Below are 27500 nucleotides of genomic sequence, written 5' to 3' on the forward strand. Positions count from 1 at the left end.
ACACACTAGGGGAATTTTTTAATGAAAAGCATGTTTTGGATGTTTTCGGTAATTAGAAATAATTGGAAATCGAAGCCTTTTAGAGTAGGCCTATGTACTGTATACGAAAAGATGCGCTGTATTGTAAAACAACCATTCATATATTCAATTTATCATTTAACAGATGCAACAGGGAAAAATAGCCCCCTGAGGAAAGGAATCAGTCAAATAAATAAAAGACAAGAGACTTGATACATAATCGAAATATAATATTTTAAGAACAGTATCAACATTAAATTACATCTTTCATATATAAGCAATATAAAAACTTAAAAAACAAGAGGAAGAGAGAACAACGTACCTGAGTGTAACCTCATATATATATATATATATATATATATATATATATATATATATATATATATATATATTCATTTCTGCTAAGTTTCTATTCAGTTACAAACGCTTACTGATTTGCCCTGTGATACGTGAGTAATTTAGCTTATATATTCTCCCGCAATAAAATTGTACATAAACGTTTGACCTTGAAATTGGATAAGACAGAATAAAACCTGTTGTCAAAGAGTATTTACGGTTGGGAACGGAGGAATGTGGTAGTGCCACTGCTCCAGAAAAAAAAAAGTGTATAGTATGAATAACAACGGAATTTATAAGAAAGAAAAAAATATATATATGAATAATCATAGCTACCTGTATGTCTTAGTTTTTCATGATCAATAGAAGCACTAATATAAACCATATGAATCTTCCACAATTAAAAGTACAAAGCTGTAGTTATCTTAAGGATATTTTTTTTATTTGTACTTTTAAGAAACGCATATATTTTTTCCTTGCTTATATGAATATACATACGTGTGTGTGTTTGTGTACATATATATATATATATATATATATATATATATATATATATATATATATATATATATATATATATATATATATATATATATATATATATATATATATATATATATATATATATATATATAATATATATATGTATATATTTATATATACAGTATATATATATATATATATATATATATATATATATATATATATATATATATATTAATTGCTATATGTATCAAATATTTAAAGTTTACTTCAGCTACACGCTAGAAAAAAAATATAATGTTTAATTTCACAAAAAAATTAAGGCCTACATTCATACACCACACAATCCGTCGACATACAGTAGTGCATTCTATATGGTTGTATTTTGTAGGCGGAGTAAGCAAACGCCGAGGGTGCTGGGGGAAGGTGGTTAGAATTGAGTAGGGATATATATATATATATAAGAGAGGAGAAAACTCCCTGTTGCTAAGCCATAAGATCTATCACGATTTACCCCAGGCCATTTCTCTTCTCGCAAGAGGCCATTAAGATCAGATTGTCTGACAGACAGTACATGAACATTTACACGTACGCTTACAGTGAAATCCATCTGAATGCTCATTTAGTTTTACAGGTACGTAAGAACTGCGGTCATGAATAACTACTTATATTATGTACAGTTGGAAGCAGAAATTCCTGGTACCCCTTCCTACTAGAAAATGTACCCTGTCACACCCTTACTGACTCGCCTTGCAGTAAGGGGGTGACAAGGTGGACTTTCTTAGAGTGGGGTTTAACAGAAATTCCTGTGTCCAATTGTACAATACCTGTAACTTCTGATGTATGGGATGACATGTGTTTGATTTCGTCTGAATGTTCATGTAAGTTCACACATGTTCGTATGTACTTTACTAAGTAAACAATGATTAATTATAAACCAAGGTAGGAACTTTTATCTATACGTATGGCTGATGAAAGTGTCTAGTGTAAGTAGAGAATCGATTGATAAGAAAGTTTTTAGATGTCACAGTCATGTGAAAAGAATGAAGGATTATAGATAGTACTGACAGAATGGAAAAATAACTACATAGAAAATGATAGAGATGTTGGATAACAGAGTTCATAACATCCAGGAGAGCCAAGGATAAGGAAAATGTCCAAGTTGCTGAAAAATAGAGTAAAGGAGGTTTTTTCATAGACTTTCTGCTGGGTTGTCTGTTTAGGTATAGGAAGCCGTTACTGTTGTGGAAGTTTGATGCACTACGGTTACATCCACAATTATAAAGTGTAGTCGTGAATGTAGATGTGGGTATCCTCTTTTCATATATATATATATATATATATATATATATATATATATATATATATATATATATATATATATATATATATATATATATGTGTGTGTGTGTGTGTGTGTGTGTGTGTAATTATTTTTGAATGACACCTCATCTATATCTTGAAATTGATTTGATCAATTGGTTGAGAGAGAATCCGAATGAATTTTCTTGAATCGGGAACCCAATTATTGCCTACTATAATTAAACTGAATCGGGTTTCCTTGTCATATAGATATACCAGAAGACAGCAAACTTGCAAATTACAAGAATCAATATAATCAATTTTAAAATTTTTCCTTATCCGGCTTGTGTCTTTCCGTCACTGCATAGATTTAATCCGCGAATTTTATCAGCTTTTTTTAATAAAATTTCATTTTTCATAATGTTATGTTTTGATCTGTCAACAGGTATAAACAGTATGGTTTTTAGGTTACTTCTATGCTTTTCAATTAAATGTTTGCTAATTCCATGTTTTTTTTTTTTTCACGAAATGTTTGCTTCTTCTATGTTTTATATATAAAATATTTGCAACTTGTATGTTTTTTTCCATGAAATATTTCTTACTTTCGTGAAATGTTTGCTACTTCTCTGTTTTATATATAAAATATTTGCTACTTCTGTGTTTTTTTCCATGAAATGTTACTTACTTCTTTCCTGAAATGTTTGCTACTTCTATGTTTTATATGAAAGGTTTGCTACTTCTATGTCTTTTCCATGAAATGTTTGTTACCTCTTTCGTGAAATGTTTGCTACTTGTATGTTTTATACATAAAATATTTACTACTTCTATGTTTTTCCCATGAAATGTTTGTTACTTCTTCCGTGAAATGTTTACTACTTCTATGTTTTAAATGAAATGTTGGCTACTTCTATCTTTTCCCATGAAATGGTTGCTACTTCTATATTTTTCCATGAAATATTTTCTCAGTTTAATACAGTATAGTCCCATTCGGTTACACTGAAGCCTATTTGTTTTACAGCTTTTTCAGAGTATTCTAAATCAGTATATTCCATCAAACAACGTATGAATTATGTTCAGATAATTTTGTAACCTTTCGTCATAGAATGAAGATCATTATTATTATTTGTAATGATAATTAGTGGAATAAAATAAGTATTCTTTTACGAAGCTGTATATTTTCTTAAAATTCTTGGCAGTTGTAGTGTATAAATATATGCAGCGGACTTTTTTAAAGAAATAGCATTACTATTGTATGTAAATTGACGTACATTATGTATTTCTTTAATGTTTTTGTATGAGGCAGGAAACCTCTCTCTCTCTCTCTCTCTCTCTCTCTCTCTCTCTCTCTCTCTCTCTCTCTCTCTCTCTCTCTCATCGTGAGTGTGTAAGTGTACAGTAATTTTGTCCTTGGTATGCGTTACAGCCATAAATGACAGAAGTTTATACTTTCGTCGTTGAGACGATGATTCAGTGGCATTTATCTAAGATTTATGATGTGATTTAGTGAAATAAACTCTGTTCTGGTTTATTCCTGCAATATTTAATGAGGTTTCTCTTGAAGTTGGGAAAATTATACGTTCAAGAGTAAAACGTTTTATATATATATATATATATATATATATATATATATATATATATATATATGTATATATATATATATATATATATATATATATATATATATACTGTATATATATATGTGTATATATACACTTTATATATAAATATATATCGACATATATATATATATATATATATATATATATATATATATATATATATATATATATATATATATATACCGCGTTGAGTTGTTGGTTGGTTTATATCAATATGGCTTCATGGCAGCAAAGTTCAATGATGAAATAAACAAAATACGTGAATCAAATATACAAAAAAAAGAAAAAAAAATTAAGACCTAAAAGCAATGTTTTCATGCTTCCTCGGAATAATTCGAGTCGACTGAAACTGTATCAATTATGCTGTCTTTTGTGTGTTTCTGACGACCTATCTTGGATTTCTTCTTGAATTTCAGAGGAACTTTCGTTTTATGTTTCTTTTTCTTCTAGTGTTTCAAAACTCATCAGTCAATCAATTTGAGTACGAAAGCCAAGATGCATCGTCTCTGTCAGTCACGTTAAATCCACTATAGTCAATTCTTTTTAGTGAAGCAGATTTGCATCGACTCGCGGGGGTGCATTTTCAGCTCGGAAAAGTTTCCTGATCGCTGATTGGTTGGACAAGATAATTCTAACCAATCAAATAGCCGGAAACTTTTCCGAGCTAAAAGGGTACCGCTGCGAGTCGGTGCAAATGCGCCTTATCAAAAAAAAAATGAGTATAGGTCAAGAAGAGCTTGATTTCTTTCGGGTATGTTAGCTATTCCCTGGTGCATCAGTTAAAGACTGTTTCTAGCCTCATTCTTTTCTTTTATAATCCCTTCCAATCTTTACCATATTAAGTTTTTATTAGGCAAAGGCATCATGTTTTTTTTTATTACATCAATAAGAGGGAGAAAGAAGTTTGTTTTAAATGGTATTCGACAATCCTGGATCATTTTACCTCCATTCAAGTATCAATATAATTTGATTCGAAAGCCTGTAATCCTGGTGTATTTGAAAGCCTTGCGTCAGACTTATGATGTTTGGTAAGTTAAGTTAAGCTAGGTGTCACTTGAATGTGAATGCTGTTCTATTTTCGACGGAATGAGGCCCATGACTAAAGATATCCCTCGTAAAGAAGGGCTTAATGAAGTCATTTTACACTTATCCTTGTATCCAAGATGTTTTATGTACCTGAATGCTTCACAGCTTACTCAATGGCATATCATGAACATGAACCTATGTTTCGAAAGCTTTTATTGATGCAGGAAATTCATTACGCCCCTGAAATAAATGGCTAATGAGGCCTTTTCCGACATTATACATTAATGTCTTTATATAGATGCCTGAGGATGCTGGTGCTCTGTGCCCTTTTCTCCTCTTTGAATGGATAAAATTTGCTCGTTAAACCTTATGAAGAATATTAACAACAACATAAACAAATGTAGCTGTTTCTAGTCCAGTGCAGGACAAGGCCTCAGACACGGCTGGGGTTTGGCCATTTTGAACACCAGGCTGGCCAGTGCGAATTGGTGATGCTGGTAGACTTGTCTGATTGCTCACAGCAAACCAACCTAGTAAGGTTGTCCTGAATAGTACAGCCTCATTGATCATGACCATACGCTAGACCTTTCACCACGTTAAGGTATTTCCCCTCTGAAAGGGAAGAATATTTTCAAATATGAATAAAAATCCTGTGAGGAAAAGCCATACTTGAAGATAGAAGCCTAAAAATCCCTCTATTCATTGAGTCGCTAAGGTATACACTTGATGTTAGTCTTTTTTTCCTTTGGCAATTTTAATTTTTTTTTCTTTTGTACCTTTATTTACAGAAATGAAGACGATGCATTTGTTCGTCCCACCTTGAGTGGCTTTTAATAAGGGGATTAGCACTCAGGGTAATCGTTAAATAATCTTTAAATACCTCTCTCTAGATATACTACCTCTGGTTTTGATGTTTTTGTTATCGTCAAATAGATATTGATAGAAAATATCTTCCTTTATTGACAATGTAAAAAAATCAAGGCTGAGATTGTTATCAGTTATTTTCCATAGGATTGATTGATTGGTTGATTGATTTGAAGTTTCCTGGCACCCTGACATTAAAAGTTATTGACGCCGATTTTCCATAGGAATACTTATTGCATCAAGCATGTTTGGCATTTGCTTTTCACGCACACACATCAGAGTTATAGATCCTGAAATTATGCGGATTATTTGGGGATCCTGAAGGTATCGGCGATAGAAAATGCTTCCTCCATTTGTTAGTTAATTGATGGCCGTTGCAAATAACTGTTATTTACCAAGAGTAGTACTGGTTCAGACACGTATGTATGTGTATAAAGGAAATTGTATTGCGTTGAAACTAATTAGCTACTCCCTGTTCTTGAAGAGGCTTTTTTTTTGGGGGGGGGGGGGTGGGGGGAGGGTGGGGGGTAAAGCACTAGTAAGCATATGTGCATGTGTGCGATCGCGTGTATGTATCAGGATTTCGGTGGCTTATTGGAAACGTCCCTGTCTACTGGACTGGGGTTTGAGTCACGCTCAAGCTCGATAGTTTCTTGTAGTGTCTGCAACCTCGCCATCCTTGTGAGTTAAGGATGGGAGGTATTGGAAAGTCTTTAGGTCTACCTGCTGAGTCATCAGCAGCCATTTCCTGGTTCTCCCTGGGGTGAAGGAGATTGATTGATTGATTTGAGGTTTTCTGGCATCTTGACTCGGGCGATGATCATATGTAGGCTATATATGGTCAGGAGGATCATATGTAGGCGTTATATGTTCACTCTCAAGGGCATTGTCCTGCTAGCCAAGGCAATGTTACTGTCCCTTGCACATGCCTTTCATGAGAAGCTTTGAAACCTTAATTAGTAAAAAAAAAAAAAAAAAAAAAAAAAAAAAAAAAAAAAAAAAACTTGAGAACACCGCTGATTCTTGCTCGTCTCGCCCATGTCATGTGAGCGCTTCGATTAAGTGCTTGTTAAAGAGTCTCTTCTTGCCGGATTAAAAGCATTTTGTGGCCTGTTCCCCGTGGCGCTCTTTTGTTATTGTTCCTCACTGCTCGAGTGAGTATTAAATTTACGACGCACTGTTTTCCTAATGAAGACATTTTTTGGTTGGGGTCGGAAAGATTATTTTTTAGCTGCTTTTTTATGCGTTAGATTTTTTCTGAAAGGAATTTTCACATATGATTCTATATATTATTATTGTGCTATTACGAAAAGGAAGCGCTTTGGTAAGATCACAGAAATCCCTTTATGCAAATTATATTAGTGTCTACTGTACGTTATTCATCCCCCCAAAAAAAACTGAAATTAATATCAGAACTCGTTTTATGCAAGTACGAAGAGACGTTGTATTGTTCCTAATAGTATTCTTTATTGTGAAAAATGGGACCACGGAATTACTGCATCAGAGAAACAGGATATCATTCTTAAACAATTTCACACTTAAACACACATTTATATGTGTTTTCTCTGTGTGTATTTACTCCGAAATTTTAATTCATAACTTTTTTGTTAGTGGTGCATAGTATCTGCAAATTTTAAAGTTGCAAACTTGTGTATTTGTATTTGACTAAAATCAAGTACCAAAGAGTTACGAAAGAGTGGCTGTGTCATGCATTGACAAAAACTTGATATTCATTGAAGTGGGGCAGGTTTAACTAACTGTATTGAAACGTTTTAGATGAAAGTTAAAAAGTTACACAAATAAAGCTGTCAGAGATGGGCAACGTAAATAGAAATTAAATAATCATCAAAAAGATAGTGTGAACTGTAGTAGTCAGGGCCACCCATACTAGATTGATTTTCTGTGAGCAATCAGACGAAAGTCTCCCATCGTCACCAATCCGCAGTGGGCTAGCATGGTGATGAAAACTGGCCAAGCACCAGATTGAATAATTGACACCCCAGACATGAATAAGGACATGTGTAAGGCCCTTGTCGTACAGTGGACTAGAAACGGCTGCATTTTGTCGTCGTTGTTGAATACAAAAGATGAGTCACTCATGCGATAGGAGAATTCAAGTATTTTAAAACGTCTAAGTAATTCAACATCATTCAATAAAAGAAGCGGGAAGGTATTGAAAGGTGGGCGTGTCTTCAAGATGCTCAGAAGTAGAGGCCTGAAGGTTCAGAGGAGAAAAACGAAAAGAAGAACTAGATTACCGTGAAGAGGTTTATGTTATGTAACGAGAACTTTTGGCCACATTACGTAATAGATGGCGGGTAGGATGTTATTAAAATCTATCTCACATATGTTAATTATCGAGTAAATCAACTATTATTGTGACCAGTTTTACAAAAAGAACGTATCTGTAAAATATCATACATACAAACATACATATATATATATATATATATATATATATATATATATATATATATATATATATATATATATATATATATAATTAAGACTGTGTCTCAGGGGCGTCAAAAAAGCGAAAATATTTTCTCTGGACTAACTGTTTTCCAGATAGTTTTCAGGATAACTGGAAAAAAAATGCATTGACATTTCTCCATATATTATTTGGTGTCGATAGGTGTTTCGAATCACTTCGTGACCCTTTTTTAGGACTACTTATAATATAAAAACACATACCGCTACCGGGTATACCGTATATGTATATACGAGTGTTCTTGCGTGCGTGCATATGTCCGCAATTATATTAAAATAGATTTGTATCAGTGCACGTGTTTTGCTACCACTCGTGTGAGTGACCACACATCCTTTTGAGAATAATTAGCAATTATGACAATGCGTAGAAAATTGATGATATATAGTATATTACTGGCTTGTAATTGGATTTTATAATGATCCTCTTTGTAACAAGATTAAACAGCAGCAGCTAAAGTTTATTGCACATTGTTACCGCAGACAAAGTTGTAATGCATACTGCTATCATTAAGGCTTATTTAAACTGACGTTGCATTATTATCCTCATTGCTGTTTGAACATTGTTTCAATTCAAAATGGCTTACAATTTATTATGTATTATCAATAAGATATGGTGAGCGAGGTGACCTAATTATGCTGACACGTGGGTTTGTTTACATTGTGGGCGATTCGATCGTCCGCGATTTAAGCTAATGGAGAGCGCCCTTCAGTCTCGCCGGATTAGGTAAAGCTGATTAGGCACAGTAAGTGGAAAACCTGAGAGGTCAACAGAATAAGTCTCTCTCTCTCTCTCTCTCTCTCTCTCTCTCTCTCTCTCTCTCTCTCTCTCTCTCTCTCTCCTCTCTCTCGTTATAGGAGAATTAAAAATATTAATTTTTGGAATGTATGGAGGCTACTTTGCTTGATTTTTTAAAACTGCACGTGGTAATTCTCTCTCTCTCTCTCTCTCTCTCTCTCTCTCTCTCTCTCTCTCTCTCTCTCTCTCTCTCTCTCTCATGTAATGCTTCCCGGAAATTATCTGTTAATTTCTAACAATGCTAAATTTTACTTGTTGAACCACATAGTGGTTTGAAAGCCTTGATGCCTTAAAAAATGTCGAGTGTATTGTTCATTCTCTCTTATTGTTTAGGGATATATATTATAGAATACTAGTGTACGCAACGCGTCAAAAATGACGGCTCAATATTTAGATAGATAGGCGCACACACGTTACCCCCTCTCACCACGGTATGACTATTCCCTCGTCCCATTCTGAGGGACCTGAGCGTGACCGAAAGGAAATGTATTTATATACTGTACTTTTATATATAGCCAGATACTTGCTCTTAATGATAAAGGGTAGATGAGTATAGCTTATATATTCTTGTCAGTAATATTTTCTTGGTAAATATCATCATCAGAGTGTGAAAACAAGGTTTCTTTGAATGGTGATCGAATGAAAATTTCCCTGGAAAATTGTTTTCAAAGGTAATTATGTTAACTTAATCTTTCTGAATAATTTTCTTGAAAGAATTTTTTTTCTTTTAGTAATTATTGCCTAGAAATTACGAGCGGGAAAAATACGTGGGGGGAAAAATTAAGATAATTACATAACGTAAATTTTCATCCTGAGTTATATTGTTTTGAATAAATCTTTAACTTGAAACAGTGAACTGCTAAAAAAGAACCTTGCTCCGGTGCCTATTGATGGGTGAATAAAAACTAGCTGAAATATTAATCTGAAATTTTTGATGTTAAATACTGTGTAGGTGAAAACATGTCTGGGAAAACTGTTTCTTTTTAAGAAAACTGTTATACGATGTAAAGCTTATATAGTAAAAGAAAATAATCTTAGATAATATTTGTAGAGTAAGACTAATTGTATCGAAGTGAGACTTCTAAAAAAAAAACTGATCTATTGTGGTATTTATTAATTTTATCTTTAGAATAGGTTTTTATTATCTTAATATTTACAGGAATGAAATATCAAGATTTAGAAAAGGAAAAAAATGCTTAACATTTCTTTGGGGAAATTTTAGGATGCATGAGAAAATGTCTGGAAAAGTGTGAAGGTTTTCTTAAAAGTGTTGGAAGTAGTGAAAACTTTCTCTCAAAAAAAAAGTGCACTGATTTCTGAAAACAATATATGAAATATGAGGTGTTTATAAAGATACTTATAGATAGTGGATTTGAAACTTGAGCCACGTTGAAAGCCACTAAAATTTGTTTCTGCAAAAGTCTTGGAAAACTATTCATTAAAAAAAATTAAATAAGAAAAAGTCTTCTTATCAACACCTGACTTTGAGTGATTTTAACAACAGTTGGATGTGTATTTCGTTTAATATAGGAAGATAAGAATATACGACCCATCTTAAGGAAAAATAGTAAAGTCTTCTGAAATTTGTTTCTGGATAAAAAGTTTTGGAAAAGTGTATTTTATCAGAAGAAAAATAAAAAGACTTATTAACATCAGAATTTCAGTATCGTTTAACTGCACATTGTAGTGTGTTTACTTGTCAGCAAAATAAGAATATAAGACCCATCTTAAGGAAAAAAAAAAGTAAAGTCTTCTGCAATTTGTTTCTGCTTAAAAGTCTTGGAAAAGTGTATTTCATCAAATAAGAAAAGTCTTAGTAACGCCTGGATTTCGGGAACGTTTAAGAGCACATTGTAGTGTGTTTATTTAATAGCAAAATAAGAACATACGACCAATCTGAAGCCGCGAGAGGATCGCTATCATTCCAGGTTACGGCCACCCAAAATGGTGGTTCGATTTGCGCAAGGATCCAGGGACGGAACCTCGAATTTATCGAATATGAAGGGAAATTACCTCTCCCCCCACTCTCTGGAAAACGGCGGAGGGGGACACCTTCCCAATAGCCCAAGCAAAGTGTCCTTTCTCGATTACTACTATAACTTGGACCTGGGATCAGTCAAGAAGACTTCGGAAGTGTCATCTGGATGTGTAAGTGTTGGTTCTTTTTTGGGGGTGTCTCCCCCCCCCCTTGTACAGGCGTGAGTATGTGTTCGTTCAAGAAAATCAGAAGAATTTTTTTTTTCTTTTTGCCTTTTTGGAATTTCGCTGTATTACCCTTTTTTAATTTCCATATTTTTTCAATTTGGTTGAAAGAAGATTTTTTTTTTATTCTGTAACAATAAAAGTTTTCTCGTAACGTTAATTTTTCAATATTCTATAACAATAAAGTCTTTATGTAGAATTATGTAATTGGAAGAGTCATTGTAACAATACCGTCCCAAAAACGAAACTTTTTATTTTATGGTGGTGGTTTTTTTTTTTTTTATTTTTATTTTTTTTATTTCTTTTTTTTTTTGAAAGGTTCGCTACATGTTATTAGCCTAGCTGAGTATGTAAATGTTGAAGGAATTTTATGAAATCACGATGTATATTTCATTTGTAAAATGCCTTATTTGAGAATGATATAATTACGATTAATTTTTATATCTTTCAGTATTTGTTCATTTCGCTTTTTAGTTTTTTTATAAACTATTATTTTATGGCACTGACAAGATAATTGGTTACTGTTTTTCTGCGTTCTAACCAAAATAGAGGATAAAAAAGGGATAACTTTTTATCAAATTTATTTCTTATATTACGCTCGTTATAACAAGAATTTATTTAATGTTACAGGCTAAAGCGTAGGGCAGCACCCACATAGATCGACTGTAAGTGGGTCCTGGGATAGGGTATTCACGTTTTTTTTCCTACGTTTTTACGAATCGTAATGAAATTGTGATGTTTGGTAATTTTCCATATTCTAAAGTTATTTTTCAAAAGTAAATATTTGTATTAGAAGAAATATTTTACGATTTTCATCTCATTGCTTGGACATATTAATTTTCGATTTCGGTGACTTTAGTCATCATTTTCTCTTTCCTATTAGTTTTATATTTATCTTTTTCTGTATTTCTAAGTTCAGTTTCTCTTAGTTGGTATTTTGTATTATTTCTAGATGTTAACAAGTCTTGAATTGAGGACAAAAACTATTTGTTTCTAGACTCAATTTTTTTTAACAAGGCGCTTATGCACTGACTCTCATTGATGCCCTTTTAGCTTGGAAAAGTTTCCTACTTGCTGCTTGGTTGGACAAAATCATTCTAACCAGTCATCTAGTAGGAAACTTTTCCGAGCTAAAAAGTCCTGCGAGTCAGTGCAAATCCGCCGCAAAAAAAAAAAAAAAAAAAAAAAAAAAAAAAAAAAAAAAAAAAAAAAAAAAAAAAGTAATAATAATTATGAATCTACAATCTCGATATAATGAGGTATTTTAGTCTTACTGTTTCTTAGATGAACGCTTCAGTGTTTATCTACAACAATGGTTTAGAGATGAACCAAAGGAAAATATTTGCATAGATAATTTATTTCTTTCATGTTTATTTGATTTTACATTATGTCTTATGTCCTTTATTATTATCTGTTTAGCTTAATAATTCGATTTAAGTAACTAAATTGCTCCTAATTATTTTACCTCGCATCTAAAAAAATATTTTTAGAATTTTTTTTACAAAAAGATTTTTTTCAAATTTGTCAAACTTTTTGGTCACTCCGGAAATTATTAACAAATATTGATTTTGAAGACTTGAAAATTCTTGAAAGTGAACAATTAGTTCCTGTTTTACAGTTAATGATTAGCATTCATGCAACCTCCCTCGGGAGATTTATGACAAGGGATGTCCTCTTAAAAACAACTAGAGAACGAAAGACGTGTTATTAACTGATCAGTCTATTATTTATGAGGGTAAATTTGTACTTCGTTTACTACCCTCTCAAGGTACCGGAGGATAATACCTTTAGAATATATGGAACGTTAAAGAAATATCTATGCTAATGTAAACAATTATTTCTCAAGCAGGATGCAAAGGTAATTACGGTTCCGTAGTTAACTCTTCATTTTGTTGGTTTTTATAGATCGCGTTTGCTAGCTTAAATATCGCCTTGGTCTTTTAAAGTCAAAAGGAAGGGATGTTTATGTAAGTAAAAGATAAGCGTAAGCCATTTTAGAAGGCTTTAGGATGCTGATGACTGGTACAACACATGAACATATGCTATGGTAAGCAGCTCTTCTAGGAGGACACTAGAAAAAACCAAACCATTGTTCTCTAGTCTTGGGTAGTGTCTTGGGTTAGAGTTCTCTTGCTTGAGGGTATACTTGGGCACACTATTCTATCTAATTTTCTTCCTCTTTTTTTTTTAATGTATTTATAGTTTATTTAGGAAATATTTATTTTAATGTTACTGCTTTTGAAATATTTTATTTTCCCTTGTTTCCTTTCCTCACTGGGCTATTTTCCCTGTTGGGGCCCCTGGGCTTATAGCATCCTGCTTTTCCAACTCGGGTTGTAGCTTAGCAATTAATAATAATAATAATAATAATAATAGTAATAATAATAATAATAATAATAATAATAATAATAATAATAATAATAATACAGGGTTTTAGCGATGCCATGCCGGGTAACCGATCGGGACTACGATCTACTCCAAAGCTAAAGCAAAGTCCTTCAAAATGAAGGCAACTGTGCTTACCCCCATACAAATGGGGAAAAAGCACGTTAATAGAAGAAGTCGTTTTTTTAAAGGAGTAAGACACTAGAGTTAGTCTTCAGGGCTTATGACAGTAAGAAAGTGATGGATATACCTTTGTTATGTTAAACGTATTTAATTTTCCCATATATTTTCTTGATCATCAATGATCCATCTCCCATATCTCTCATCTACATAAGATACTAAACTTATGGTTAAGATTTTATAACGAAAAATTAATTTATTCATAGTGAAAATCCCTTAACGTCAAATGCTGCCTCAGCTTCTTGGAACACTTGTTGTAAATGGTTGGTAACCCAACCTTGTCTTTATATGCATATACTACTAACTTTCTTCAGAGCAATGCCTATTTTCTATGAGCATTCAGGACTATTCCTAGTATGGTCTTATCCTACAGGAAATTAGGACAGACCCCAGAATAATTATCTTGTCACATTAATGGTTGAGGTGGTCTATTGAAAACGTCCCTGCTTGGCGAGATGCCGGACTGGAGTTCGAGACCCTCTCAAGTTCGATAGTTTCTTGTAGTGTCTGCAACCTAAGTATCCCTGTGAACTAAGGATGGAGGCTTTGGGGAAGCCTATAAGTCTATCTGCTTAGTCATCAGCAGCCATTACCTGGCCTTCCCTAGTTTAAGCTTAGGTGGAAAAGAGTCCTGGGTGCTGATGATGTGTATATATGGTCAGTCTTTAGGGCAGTATCTTGATCCGGTTACCAAGGATGTTCATTTAATGTCCTTGACATAGGTGCTATTAAAAAGAGAATCCAAAAATTTATATGGTCGACTCTTCCGTTTGATGGCTTGTCGCTGGGGATGTTCATTGTCATCCAGTCTCTGGATTATGTCTTATTTATTTCTTCATTTCTTTTCCTGACCGGGCTGTTTTTCCCTATTGGAGCCCTTGGGTTTATAGCATCCTGATTTTCCAACCAGGATTGTACCTAGGCTAGTAATATAGCCTAAAATAAAAGTCAATCCAGTCGTTTTTAATGGAGCGTTTTCCCCTTTTATTTCCAGGTTTTGTCTTAGACGAATCTCTTTTATTTATAGTTTTACGGGGAGAGTAAACTTTGTGTTTGATCTTATTACAATTCATGATTTGAAGACGGTAAGGCAAAGAAAGCGTGGATGTATGCCTACCAGCAATTTTGATAACTTTACTTTAATTAGTTGTCAACATTATGGGTAGATAAATTGGGCATGAATTGGATAAAGAAAGGGTCCAGTATTTATGATTATGTATATACTGTATATATATATATATATATATATATATGCGTGTATGTGTGCATATGTATAAATATATATATATATATATATATATATATATGCATATATATGTGTGTGTATATATACATACATACATACATACATACATACACATACACGAACACTCCGTGCGTGATAATTTTTTTATCATTATCATCATCTTCCTGTAAAGGAAGGAGAGAATTCCAACACATCATTTAAACACGGGTCCCCCCCCCCCCAGATATACCTAAATTATATATACTTCTTGGTTTAATCGAAACCACATAATAAATAGTTTCCATACTATTTTCAACCTTGTATGAATTCCATTTCCTTTTTGGCAGGATTTTATTTTTCGTATTTTTTAACTGTTTGTAATGATAATATGTAAAGGGTGAAAATGATTAATCGTTGTGTATTTTCTATGTGAATGATATATATATGTAATATGTTTAAGTTTCCAGAATTGCTTTAACAATGGTAAAATGTTCTTTAGTTATTGTTAATATTATTGTACGCGACCCGTCAAAAATTAAGGCTAAATATTTAGATAGATATGCACACACAAGGACACGTACCCCACTCTCACCAAGGTATAGCCACTCCCTCTTCCCCTACTCGAGGGAAGGGGAAAGCCGAGCGTGACCAGAAATATATATATATATATATATATATATATATATATATATATATATATATATATATATATATATCCAGATGCTTGCTCTTTACTATATAGGCGAGGTTATTATTATTATTATTATTATTATTATTATTAATGGAAGGATCCTGCACTAGTCCTTGGCAATAACCATCCCGTTGGTGATCGACAGACTGGAGTTCGAATCCCGCTGAAATGCGTTAGTTCCTTTAGTGTCTGCAACATCACCATTCTTGTGAGCTAAGACTTGGGCGGCCGTTCAGGGAGCCTATGGGTCTACCTGCTGAGTCATCAACAGCTATTGCCTGGCCCTTCCGGCCCTAATTTGGGTTGAACAGGAGGTTTGGGCACTGATCGTATGTATGTATGGTCAGTCTCTATGGCATTGTCCTTCTTGCTAGGACAATATCACTGTCTCTTGCCTCTGCCATTCACTAGTAGCTTTTAAACCTTTAAATGGATACTATGTTTTTAAAATACTTTGAATTACGTAGCCTTTGTTTAGTCAGCAATGTTTGTTTGTAGGATGCGTTCTCCATTGTTATAGTTACTAAATTGTTGTTGTTGTTTTATTATTTATTATTATTATTATTATTATTATTATTATTATTATTATTATTATTATTATTATTGTGGATATTTTTAGCATGAAATAGCTGAAAATTACATTTTAGACTGTATTGTTTAAGGTTGTGTCTGCTTCTTTTCCTACTGCTTTGTCAAAATCTTTGCATTTCGTCTCGAGAACCTTTTGTTCTTTTCATTTCACTTATTTCTATTTTCTTCACTGTGGTATTTTCTGGCCTGTAGCCTTGAATCTTTGAAAAATGCAGACAGTCGTGAGCTTTTTGCTGTTGAATAAAAAAGAAACCAAGTATACTCACGAAAAAACATTTGAGAAAAATAGTTAAAAGATTGAAACCGTAGAGAAACAGAAAACTCAAAGAAATTGCTTATGAAAGAGAAGAAATACACCAAAGGTGAAACAAAAGTGTACTGGAAGGGAAAGAAAATAGTGAAGAAAAATAAACTGAAAAATGCTTTGTAAAAAGTTCGATTGTCCAGAACTCTAAGATTCTCCATGTCTTCTATTGTTTTGACCTGTGACTCCCCCCCCTTCTCTCTCTCTCTCTCTCTCTCTCTCTCTCTCTCTCTCTCTCTCTCTCTCTCTCTCTCTCTCTCTCTCTCTGTATACAGTGGATTTCCATTACCGTAGGATATTCCGGGCCTCGCCAAACTGATAGAAAGCTATCTTTCATTCTTTGTTATTCGTGCGCTTTTGAATCGTGAGATTAAATCATTTTTCACTTTCATTTTTAATTTTAGCTTCTATCTTATTTGGTTTTATTCACGCGTGTTCTTTATTTCTCTCACTTTCAATCCTATATTTTCTAGTCATTATGCAAATCTATTCGTCTGTGACTGATTAGTATGTATATTAATCTACTAATTATTATTATCTCAGTAACCATCCATGTCACCTGACAAGAGTTATTCTCTTTTTCACCTTCCCTACTAAATAGAATCTGCTATATCTTCCCAGTGTGAATCTGCCAGATCTTCCCAGTGTGAATTTGCCATATCTTCTCAATTAGAATTTACCAGATCTTCTCAACTAGAATCTTCCAGATCTTCCCAGTGAGAGTCAGCCAGATCTTCCCATCTGGAATTTGCCAGATCTTCCCAATTAGAATCTGCTAGATCTTCATAATTAGAGTCTGCCAGATCTTCCCAGTGAGATTCTTCCATATCTTCCCAACTAGAATTTGCCAGATCTTCCCAATTAGAATCCGCTAGATCTTCCCAGTGAGAATCTGCCAGATCTTCTCAATAAGAGTCTGCCACATCTTCTCAATTAGAATCTGCCAGATATTCTCATTTATAATCTGCCAGTTCTTCCCTATTAGAATCTGACATGTCTTCCCAACTAGAATCTGCCAGATCTTCCCTGTGAGAGTCAGCCAGGTCTTCCCATTTCGAATCTGCCAGATCTTCCCTATTAGAATCTGCCATATCTTCCCACCTAGAATCTGCCAGATCTTCCCAGTGAGAGTCAACAAGGTCTTCCCATTTCGAATCTGCCAGATCTTCCCTATTAGAATCTGCCATATCTTCCCAACTAGAATCTGCCAGATCTTCCAAATTAGAATCTGCCATATTTTCCCAACTAGAATCTGCCAGATCTTCCCAGTGAGAGTCAGCCAGGTCTTCCTACTTCGAATCTGACAGATCTTCTCAATTAGAATCTGCCATATCTTCCCACCTACAATCTGCCAGATCTTTCTAGTGAGAGTCAGCCAGGTCTTCCCATTTCGAATCTGCCAGATCTTCCCAGTGAGAATCTGTCATATCTTCCCAACTAGAATCTGCCAGATCTTTCCTTTTAGAATCTGCTAGATCTTCCCAATTAGAATCCACTACATCTTCTCAGTGAGAATCTGCCAGATCTTCCCAATGAGAGTCGGACAGATCTTCCCAACTAGAATCTGCTAGATCTTCATAATTAAAGTCTGCCAGATCTTCCCAGTGAGAATCTGCCAGATCTTCCCAATGGGAATCTGCCTTATTTTCCCAACTAGAGTCTGCCAGATATTCCTAGTGTGTATCCTCAAGCTCTTCCCATGCAAATGGAACGTTCTAAATCATCCTTCTTTACTGGCATGAGGAGTATAATTCCAGTGATGCGCAGGTCGTGGCAGAGTCTCAAGGTCTAGAAGAATGGGGAAGGTGTTTCCCTGATTCCTGTGTGATTGCTGCTGTTGTTGTTCCGTGGATGTGATGCAAGAGCACATTGTTTTATCTCTTTCTTTAGTCAGGAGGCTTCTATTGTTCTCTCTCTCTCCTCTCTCTCTCTCTCTCTCTCTCTCTCTCTCTCTCTCTCTCTCTCTCTCTCTCTCTCTCTCTCTCAAGAAATGCTATTGTTAATACCCTCTCTCTCTCTCTCTCTCTCTCTCTCTCTCTCTCTCTCTCTCTCTCTCTCTCTCTCTCTCTCTCTCTCTCTCTCTCTCTCTTCATCCCAAAGGAAATTGTAGTCTCCACAAGAAATGCTATTCTCTCTCTCTCTCTCTCTCTCTCTCTCTCTCTCTCTCTCTCTCTCTCCTCTCTCTCTCTCTCTCTCTCATCCCAAAGGAAATTGTATTGTCTCTCCACAAGAAATGCTATTCTCTCTCTCTCTCTCTCTCTCTCTCTCTCTCTCTCTCTCTCTCTCTCTCTCTCTCTCTCTCTCTCTCTCTCTCTAGTCGCAAAAAGAATGCTTAGCGTCAGTGCAGTGAACCATTAAGCAGAATTGATTGTGCACACCGTGAATTCAGGTGTTGTAACTGGTAATTAAATCGGCAACGTCATAATGAAACTGAAGGTCATGTGTGAAGCAAAAGAAGAAAAAGCACTGAATTACATCGTTTGCCAAATAAAGTTTCGACCATCACATTCTCTTTTTGACTAAAACATTTTCGTGTGGATGTAGATGGAGTTTACGATTTGTGATTCGTTTCAGTGCTCTCATATTAAATGTTTTTTTTTTTTTCTTTTTTTTTTCGATCGTATTTTTTTTATAGAAAAGAATGGTGCAATTTTTGTAATGTTTATAGTGATTATGACATGAAGTGCTTCCAAAGTTGTTCTGATAGGAAAAGTATTGTCCTGAAAATGATAATCATTTCCTGTTGAAGAAGCATTTTGCATGATCATATTCATTCAGGTTTGTAAAACCCTGAACGCTGATAAAGAATGTAAAGAATCAGCCTCCAAATTGCCCGATAATTATGTTGACAAACTGCTATATTGTTTTGCGAATTTGAATATCAACTTTTAATGCAGAATAGATGACGTTCCTTTACTGGTCTCCACTCTTCGAAATGAACGAATGTTTTTCCATTAACTTCCAAACTATAGGAAGCTTCTTTGTTCAGTCTATTTGTGCATCAGTTATTTTCGAGGCTTTGTTTGATTTCATGGAAGGACATTTGTGATTACATTAAGAGCACTTGCTGTTGTTACTTTACTAGAGTCGTGTGCAGAATGTCAATCGTTGCTATGGGCGTTGTTTGTTTATTGGGCAGGTCGTTGATCTTGGCTATTCTCTCTCATTTATTCTTTAATTGACTATGCTCTGGGTTTTTGTTCTTAGATTCATGCGTTTTTATTGCATTTTCAGGTTAAGGGTATACATATATATATATATATATATATATATATATATATATATATATATATATATATATATATATATATGTATGTATGTGTATATATAAATATAGATATGTATATATACTGTATATATAAATATAGATATGTATATATACTATATATATTTACATATATATATATATATATATATATATATATATATATATATATATATATATCTATACAGTTTATTTATACTCGTATCCAATTCTAAGTGGGAATACCTTAACGTGGTGAAAGTTTGCGTATCGCCATGATCAGCAAATGTGTACCAGTCGGGACCCCCTATAATAGGTTGGTTTCCTATGAGTGATCAGTCAATAGTCTCCACCAATCCACACTGACCAAACCCTAGACATGAATAAAGACGTGTCAGAGGCGATTGCCCTGCAATGGCCTAGAAACGGCTGCATTCGTTGTTTTGTGATTGTTGTTGTATTTGTGTTTGTTTACGTACTTGGAAACAAACACACGTAAGCTTAACAAGAGGGTTTTACGCTTCAAAGGGGGTGGCTTTAGAAGGCTTAATCATCTGGATATACCAATATTATTTGGGATGTGTTGCTAGAACAATTCCGGTCACTTTTCACATTATCTGGCAATTCGACCCATCACAGTCGACTAGTTTCGGTTGCCAAACTGACTACTCTGATCAACAAGGGTGGTATCTGGGGAGAAAAAAAAAGTTCGTTGCTTTTTTGCAACATGGGGTCAATCTCGGGTTTCGTGACGGTGGTTCCTGTTACCCGCTGACCCATGGCGATTATATATATATATATATATATATATATATATATATATATATATATATATATATATATATATATATATATATATATATATAAATAAATATATATATATATATACATATATATATATATATATATATATATATATATATATATATATATATATATATATATATAGAAATTTCTACCTCATACTTGGGATCGAACGCTAGCCCCTTCTAATGAAAGGCTAGCGTTCGATCCCAAGTATGAGGTAGAAATTTATTTCTATTTGAACACGATGTTGTGTTGATATTTTTCCATATATATATATATATATATATATATATATATATATATATATATATATATATATATATATATATATATATATATATATGTGTGTGTGTGTGTGTGTGTGTAAGTGATATGTATACATGGCACACACACACGCACACACATACACACACACACACACATATATATATATATATATATATATATATATATATATATATATATATATATATATATATATATATATATATACATACATACATATACCATGTATACGTATATATTATATATATACATATGTATATATGATAAGCATACATAATACCCTTTTTCTATTTTATTGAGGTTACTTGAGAAGTTTTTTATACAAAATATGTACAGCATACAGTAGTACATCTATATATTGTCTGTTGTTGTTGTTGCCAATACTTTCGTTGATGTTGCTAAAAAACCCTGAGGGTTCTTTATTGAAGATGTCAATGTACAAATAATGTCAGTGGGTAGCGTTGTGGAAATGGAGTAATTGTAAACAAATAATTCAAGTACTACAGTATTACTGACAGACAGTGTCTCAAAGAGGAAATTAGCCTTTATTTTGAATATTCGAGCGCTGGTGTTTATTATTATTATTATTATTATTATTATTATTATTATTATTGTTGTTGTTGTTGCTTTTATTATCACCATCGTTGTTGTTGTTGTTGATGATGTTTTTATTATCACCATCATTGTTGTTGTTCACGTTCATGAATTTGATTTAAGAAATCATCGACACAGATGGCGCTACTGTAATCAGTAATTTGTTTAGTGGCCATAGTTGTTATTTTTTATCTAGTTCTACTTTCCATTGAGTTGAGAGTTCCAGATGTTCATATTTCATTCTTTCAACTCAAGCAGATCCGGGTGGACCTTCCTTACGAAATGTTTGGGTAAATCACAGCGGACTCCTAGGTCAAAAGCTGCTGCCTTTCCTTGAGGGCTGACAACAGTTGGCCGGTGGCTTTCCCAAAGTTCCCGGTACATCTCCAGCAGAGGGAAGAGGAAGGGTTGGAGGGTAGCTAAAAAGAAGAAACAAAAAAAGAAAAACATCCGCTCATTCGCGGCCTTCCCCAGAGGACTGTTTTGTTTGCGAACTGGTGGCTCAGGAAACCCCTGGTTTTTCTTAGGTCCGTTTTTTTGTTGTTGCTCTTCCTGGCTACTGGAATGCAGTGGAATCCTGTCGTCCTGGTTGAAACCTAACACTAGCCTCTAATGCGACTGGTTTAAAGGTGAAAAAAATGGTCATCAGTATGCATATTACAAGATCATGGTAACCTTTTAAAGGATAAGGAATTTAAATATCCTGTTGGCTATCGCGGATAGCAAAGATTGTACAAATGCTGGATTTCCACACAAGAGGAATGATAGTAGGAATAAAACTACTTTGTCGAGTTCGTCATCTGTTGACTTTGTTTCGACGCAGCAAACTTTTGTTCTGGTTTTCCCTCTTGCAATGTGCGCTCACCCACTCATCTTTGCCAGAAGAGCCAGATGTTATATTTTAATTGATATTGAATAGATATTAGTTTTTCTTTAGATCAAAGTTTTTTTGATAGCCTGTGATTTTTCGTATATTAGAATTTGGTTAGGCATAAGAATGGTCGCAATTATAGATAAGCATTGCTATTTCACTAGATTTCTTAAAGAGAATATGATGTTGACTGGTGCAGATCTATTTGAGTACCTTTACTCTTGCTTTGACTATTGCTTTGACTCACGATAATTTCATCTTCAGATCGTAACATCGGAATGTCTGCTATATCAATTAGGTCAGGTGTTGTTCATAAAGAATCGGGGATGTCTCCTTTATCAGTTAGGTCAGATCTCGTTCATAAAAAAAATGTAGATGTTCCTTTCATCAGTTAGGTTAGATCTCGTTCATAAAAAAATGTGTATGTCCCCTTTATCCATTAGGTCAGATCTCGCTCATAACAAATTGTGGATACCCCTTCATCAGTTAGGTCAGATCTCATTCATAAGAAAAATTGTGGATGCCCCTTTATCAATTAAGTCAGATCTCGTTCATAAAAGAATTTGGATGTCCCCTTCATCAATTAGGTCAGATCTCGTTCATAAAAGAGTGTGGGTGTCCCCTTTATCAATTAGGTCAGATCTCGTTTATAAAAGAATGTGAATGTCCCCTTTATCAATTAGGTCAGATCTCGTTTATAAAAGAATGTGGATGTCCCCTTTATCAGTTAGGTCAGATCTCGTTTATAAAAGAATGTGAATGTCCCCTTTATCAATTAGGTCAGATCTCGTTTATAAAAGAATGTCGATGTCCCCTTTATCAGTTAGGTCAGATCTCGTTTATAAAAGAATGTGGATGTGTCCTTTATCAATTAGGTCAGATCCCGTTTATAAAAGAATGGATGTCTCCTTTATCTACTAGGTCAGATCTTGTTCATAAAAAAATAGATGTCCCCTTTATCAGTTAGTTCAGATCTCGTTCCTAAAAAATCTGGAATATCACCTTAATCAATTAGGTCAGATCTCGTTCATAAAAAATTGTGGATGTCCCCTTTATCAATTAGGTCAGATCTCGTTCATAAAAAAATTGTGGGAGCCCCCTTTATCAATTAGGTCAGATCTCTTTCATAAGAAATTGTGGATGTCCCCTTTATCATTTAAGTCAGATCTCGTTCATAAAGAATCGGGGATGTCTCCTTTATTAATTAGGCAAGATCTCTTTCATAAGAATTGTGGACGTCCCCTTTATCAATTAGTTCAGATCTCGTTCATAAAGAATCGTGGAGGTCACCTTAATCAATAAGGTCAGATCTCGTTCATGAAAAAAAAAAAATTGTGGATGCCCCCTTTATCAATTAGGACAGATCTCGTTCATAAGAAATTGTGGATGTCCCCTTTATCAATTAGTTCAGATCTCGTTCATAAAGAATCGTGGATGTCACCTTAATCAATTAGGTCAGATCTCGTTCATAAAAAAAATTGTGGATGCCCCCTTTATCAATTAGGACAGATCTCGTTCATAAGAAATTGTGGATGTCCCCTTTATCAATTAGTTCAGATCTCGTTCATAAAGAATCGTGGATGTCACCTTAATCAATTAGGTCAGATCTCGTTCATAAAAAAAATTGTGGATGCCCCCTTTATCAATTAGGACAGATCTCGTTCATAAGAAATTGTGGATGTCCCCTTTATCAATTAGTTCAGATCTCGTTCATAAAGAATCGTGGAGGTCACCTTAATCAATAAGGTCAGATCTCGTTCATAAAAAAAATTGTGGATGCCCCTTTATCAATTAGGACAGATCTTGTTCATAAGAAATTGTGGATGTCCCCTTTATCAATTACAGTAGGTCAGATCTTGTTCATAAGAAATTGTGGATGTCCCCTTTATCAATTACAGTAGGTCAGATCTTGTTCATAAGAAATTGTGGATGTCCCCTTTTATTATTTAGGTCAGATCTCGTTCATAAAGAATCGGGGATGTCTCCTTTATTGTGGATGTCCCCTTTATCATTTAAGTCAGATCTCGTTCATAAAGAATCGGGGATGTCTCCTTTATTAATTAGGCAAGATCTCTTTCATAAGAATTGTGGACGTCCCCTTTATCAATTAGTTCAGATCTCGTTCATAAAGAATCGTGGAGGTCACCTTAATCAATAAGGTCAGATCTCGTTCATGAAAAAAAAAAAAAATGTGGATGCCCCCTTTATCAATTAGGACAGATCTTGTTCATAAAAGAATTGTGGATGTCCCCTTTTATTATTAGGTCAGTTCTTGTTCATAAAAATTGGGTTAATGTATTAATTCATACTGCCACATTGAATCAAGATCACTCTTAACCCTCCCGATTATCCAAATGAGATTTTTAAGCCTACCTTTCATACCAAATTGCGATACTGATCATCTTATTAATATTCGAAATATGTGTTGAATAAATATGTAAATCCATTCTTAATGAATTAGTCTGTGGCTTACCATTTTAAGTCTTTTATTTAAACCTCTAACATTGATAAAGCCACTGTTTCATTGTAGACACTGGCGCTTTCATTACGAGTGGCAGAAGCAAGGGACAGTGGCATTGCCCTATCGAGCGTAACAGTAATACCTTAGAGACTGACCATATATACATATGATCAGCGGCCCAAGCCCCCTCTCCATCCAAGCTAGGACCAAGGAGGGCCAGACAACGCCCTGCGGATGACTCAGCAGATAGTCCAATAGGAACTCGAACCCCAGTCTGGCGTTCACCAATCAGTAACATTACCACATCGACCACCACAACCCAAGCAAATATGTAGTTATTTTTTCATCATTAACAAATATGTTAATAGTTTTTCACTTTCGTAATGAAAGATCCTTTTAGTAGTATCATAGAGGAAAATTTTGATATTCTATATTAATATTGAAAATATTGAATTTCCATATGGCAGTATCCAACACTCATACTGTACCGTAATAACCCACTTTCGATAAAAACCAATCATCCCAATGAAATGATACGGTTATGATGAGCTGGTTATATTGTTGGCCAGCATTCCAATTCATTAGTAGCCTGGACAGTTTCCAGAACCCTCCGTGAGCGTATATTGTCAGCGGCCCGAAACTGGCGGTGGCCATGAGCCAAATGTGGTTGAGATCTTCAACGCCCAAGGGCCAAGTAATAGCGACTTTTATAGGTGTACCGATTGTGCGCAGCCTTGGTGAGGACTTTTCTTCAAGGTGAAATGCATATTTTAGGTATGATCTTACTTTTCAAGAGTTTTTTTTTTTAGTGATTTTAGTCTAATACACACACACACACACACACACACAATATATATATATATATATATAGAGAGAGAGAGAGAGAAGAGAGAGGAGAGAGGAGAGAGTGTTTGTTGGTGTAAAACTCACTTTGTATGAGTGTGTTTTATACCTTAATGTGTTTTCACGCGCTCACGTGCGCGCACAATATATATATATATATATATATATACATATCTATATATATATACTATATATATATATTAGTATATACCTATACATGTACAATTTCAGACATTTTCATATACAGTATATATTTTTTACATTTCTATGTGAGTTTTTCCGAATTTCTTTTGTACACACATCTATGTACAAAGTCATATATATATATATATATATATAGAGAGAGAGAGAGAGAGAGAGAGAGAGAGAGGAGAGAGAGTGTTTGTTGGTGTAAAACTCACTTTGTATGAGTGTGTTTATACCTTAATGTGTTTTCACGCGCTCACGTGCGCGCACAATATATATATATATATATATATATATACATATCTATATATATATATATATATATATTAGTATATACCTATACATGTACAATTTCAGACATTTTCATATACAGTATATATTTTTTACATTTCTATGTGAGTTTTTCCGAATTTCTTTTTGTACACACATCTATGTACAAAGTCATATATATATATATATATATATATACTAAACATAATATTCTTCGAAATATTTAGTAATACAGCGGACTTGGAGAATAAGACAATGTTACAAAAATCCTATCCTGTAATTGAAAAGAGAATGAAGATCGGAGGAGAGCACAAAAACAATGGCACGGAATTACATAAGAAGAGTTTGATAACAACAACAACAATTGTGCCTGTAAACAATTTCTAAGAGAGTCCTAGCAGCCATTTTCAATCCTCAATGGGAAACAACGTATATACAGAAGGTCCTCAAATTTCAAATTTAATTGGTTCCAAGAAGCTGATTGTAAGTCGAGTTTTGTTAAAATTAGCCTAGGATAAGCTTAACTTGGACCCCATGCCCATAATTTCCAGCTTCACAAGTCAACAAATAGTTTGGCTATTAGAATTAACTGCCTGCCTAGTATTACGAACAGGATAGAATTGGTCCAGGGAGATCTCTATTAGAATTAACTGCCTGCCTAGTATTACGAACAGGATAGAATTGTCCAGGGAGATCTCTATTAGAATTAACTGCCTGCCTAGTATTACGAACAGGATAAAATTATCCAGGGAGATCTGAATGTAAAGGATGGTTAGAGTTATGAAAAAATCTTATGCAACATGCATAATGAACTAATTGAACGATGGTGCCAAAGATTAATATCTAGATCAGGAATAGGAAATTTAATAGGACCGTAAGTTTCTGTCCAACAAATTAAGATGAGAATCAACAGCTGAACACCAGACAGGAGAGCAATACTCAAAACAAGGTCGAATGAAAGAATTAAAACACTTCTTCAGAATAGATTGATCACCCAAAGGCTTGAAAGACTTTCTCAATAAGACAATTTTTTGTGGCAGTTTGAAGAAGACAAAGACCTAATGTGTTTCTCAAAAGTAAATATATATATATATATATATATATTTATATTGTCTAAATATAAGTGGCCTTGATAAACCTGTTACCCTCTTGAAAAAAAATCTTAATGTCATTCATTTAATTGACTTTTCCAAGTTAATTATGAAGTTATATAAAAAATGCAATTTTTCCTGACGATTTTTACCTCGCTATTTTTGTATTCTACATTCATTCTTTGTACAATGTGCGCCCCCGGCAGTTCACTGTAATCTCGTAACCCCATCGTTACGTCTAATTATGTTACTGCTATTTTTGTCCAATGAGAAAAACTATATAATACAAATGGAAGAGCTTCTGGCCTTCAGTCACTCCTTATCTTAAAAAAATCA

The 27500-nt window shown here is 34.0% G+C and overlaps 1 protein-coding gene across 3 annotated transcripts in view; it reads left to right on the forward strand.

Annotated features, from left to right (window-relative positions):
• LOC137630599 (uncharacterized) overlaps window positions 1-27500 on the forward strand; it is a 451564-nt gene that overhangs the window by 213423 nt on the left and 210641 nt on the right. The window contains exon 2 of one of the 3 annotated variants that reach the window (XM_068362186.1): window positions 10094-11082. The exons of the other annotated variants lie outside the window; for them this stretch is intronic. Coding sequence (XP_068218287.1) covers window positions 10879-11082 — 204 coding nt within the window. The 5' untranslated portion in view covers window positions 10094-10878. The remainder of the gene's footprint in view (window positions 1-10093; window positions 11083-27500) is intronic. 3 annotated transcript variants of the gene reach the window in all.

This window comes from Palaemon carinicauda, chromosome 38, assembly GCF_036898095.1.
Source record: "Palaemon carinicauda isolate YSFRI2023 chromosome 38, ASM3689809v2, whole genome shotgun sequence".
NCBI classification, from domain to species: Eukaryota; Metazoa; Arthropoda; class Malacostraca; order Decapoda; family Palaemonidae; genus Palaemon; species Palaemon carinicauda.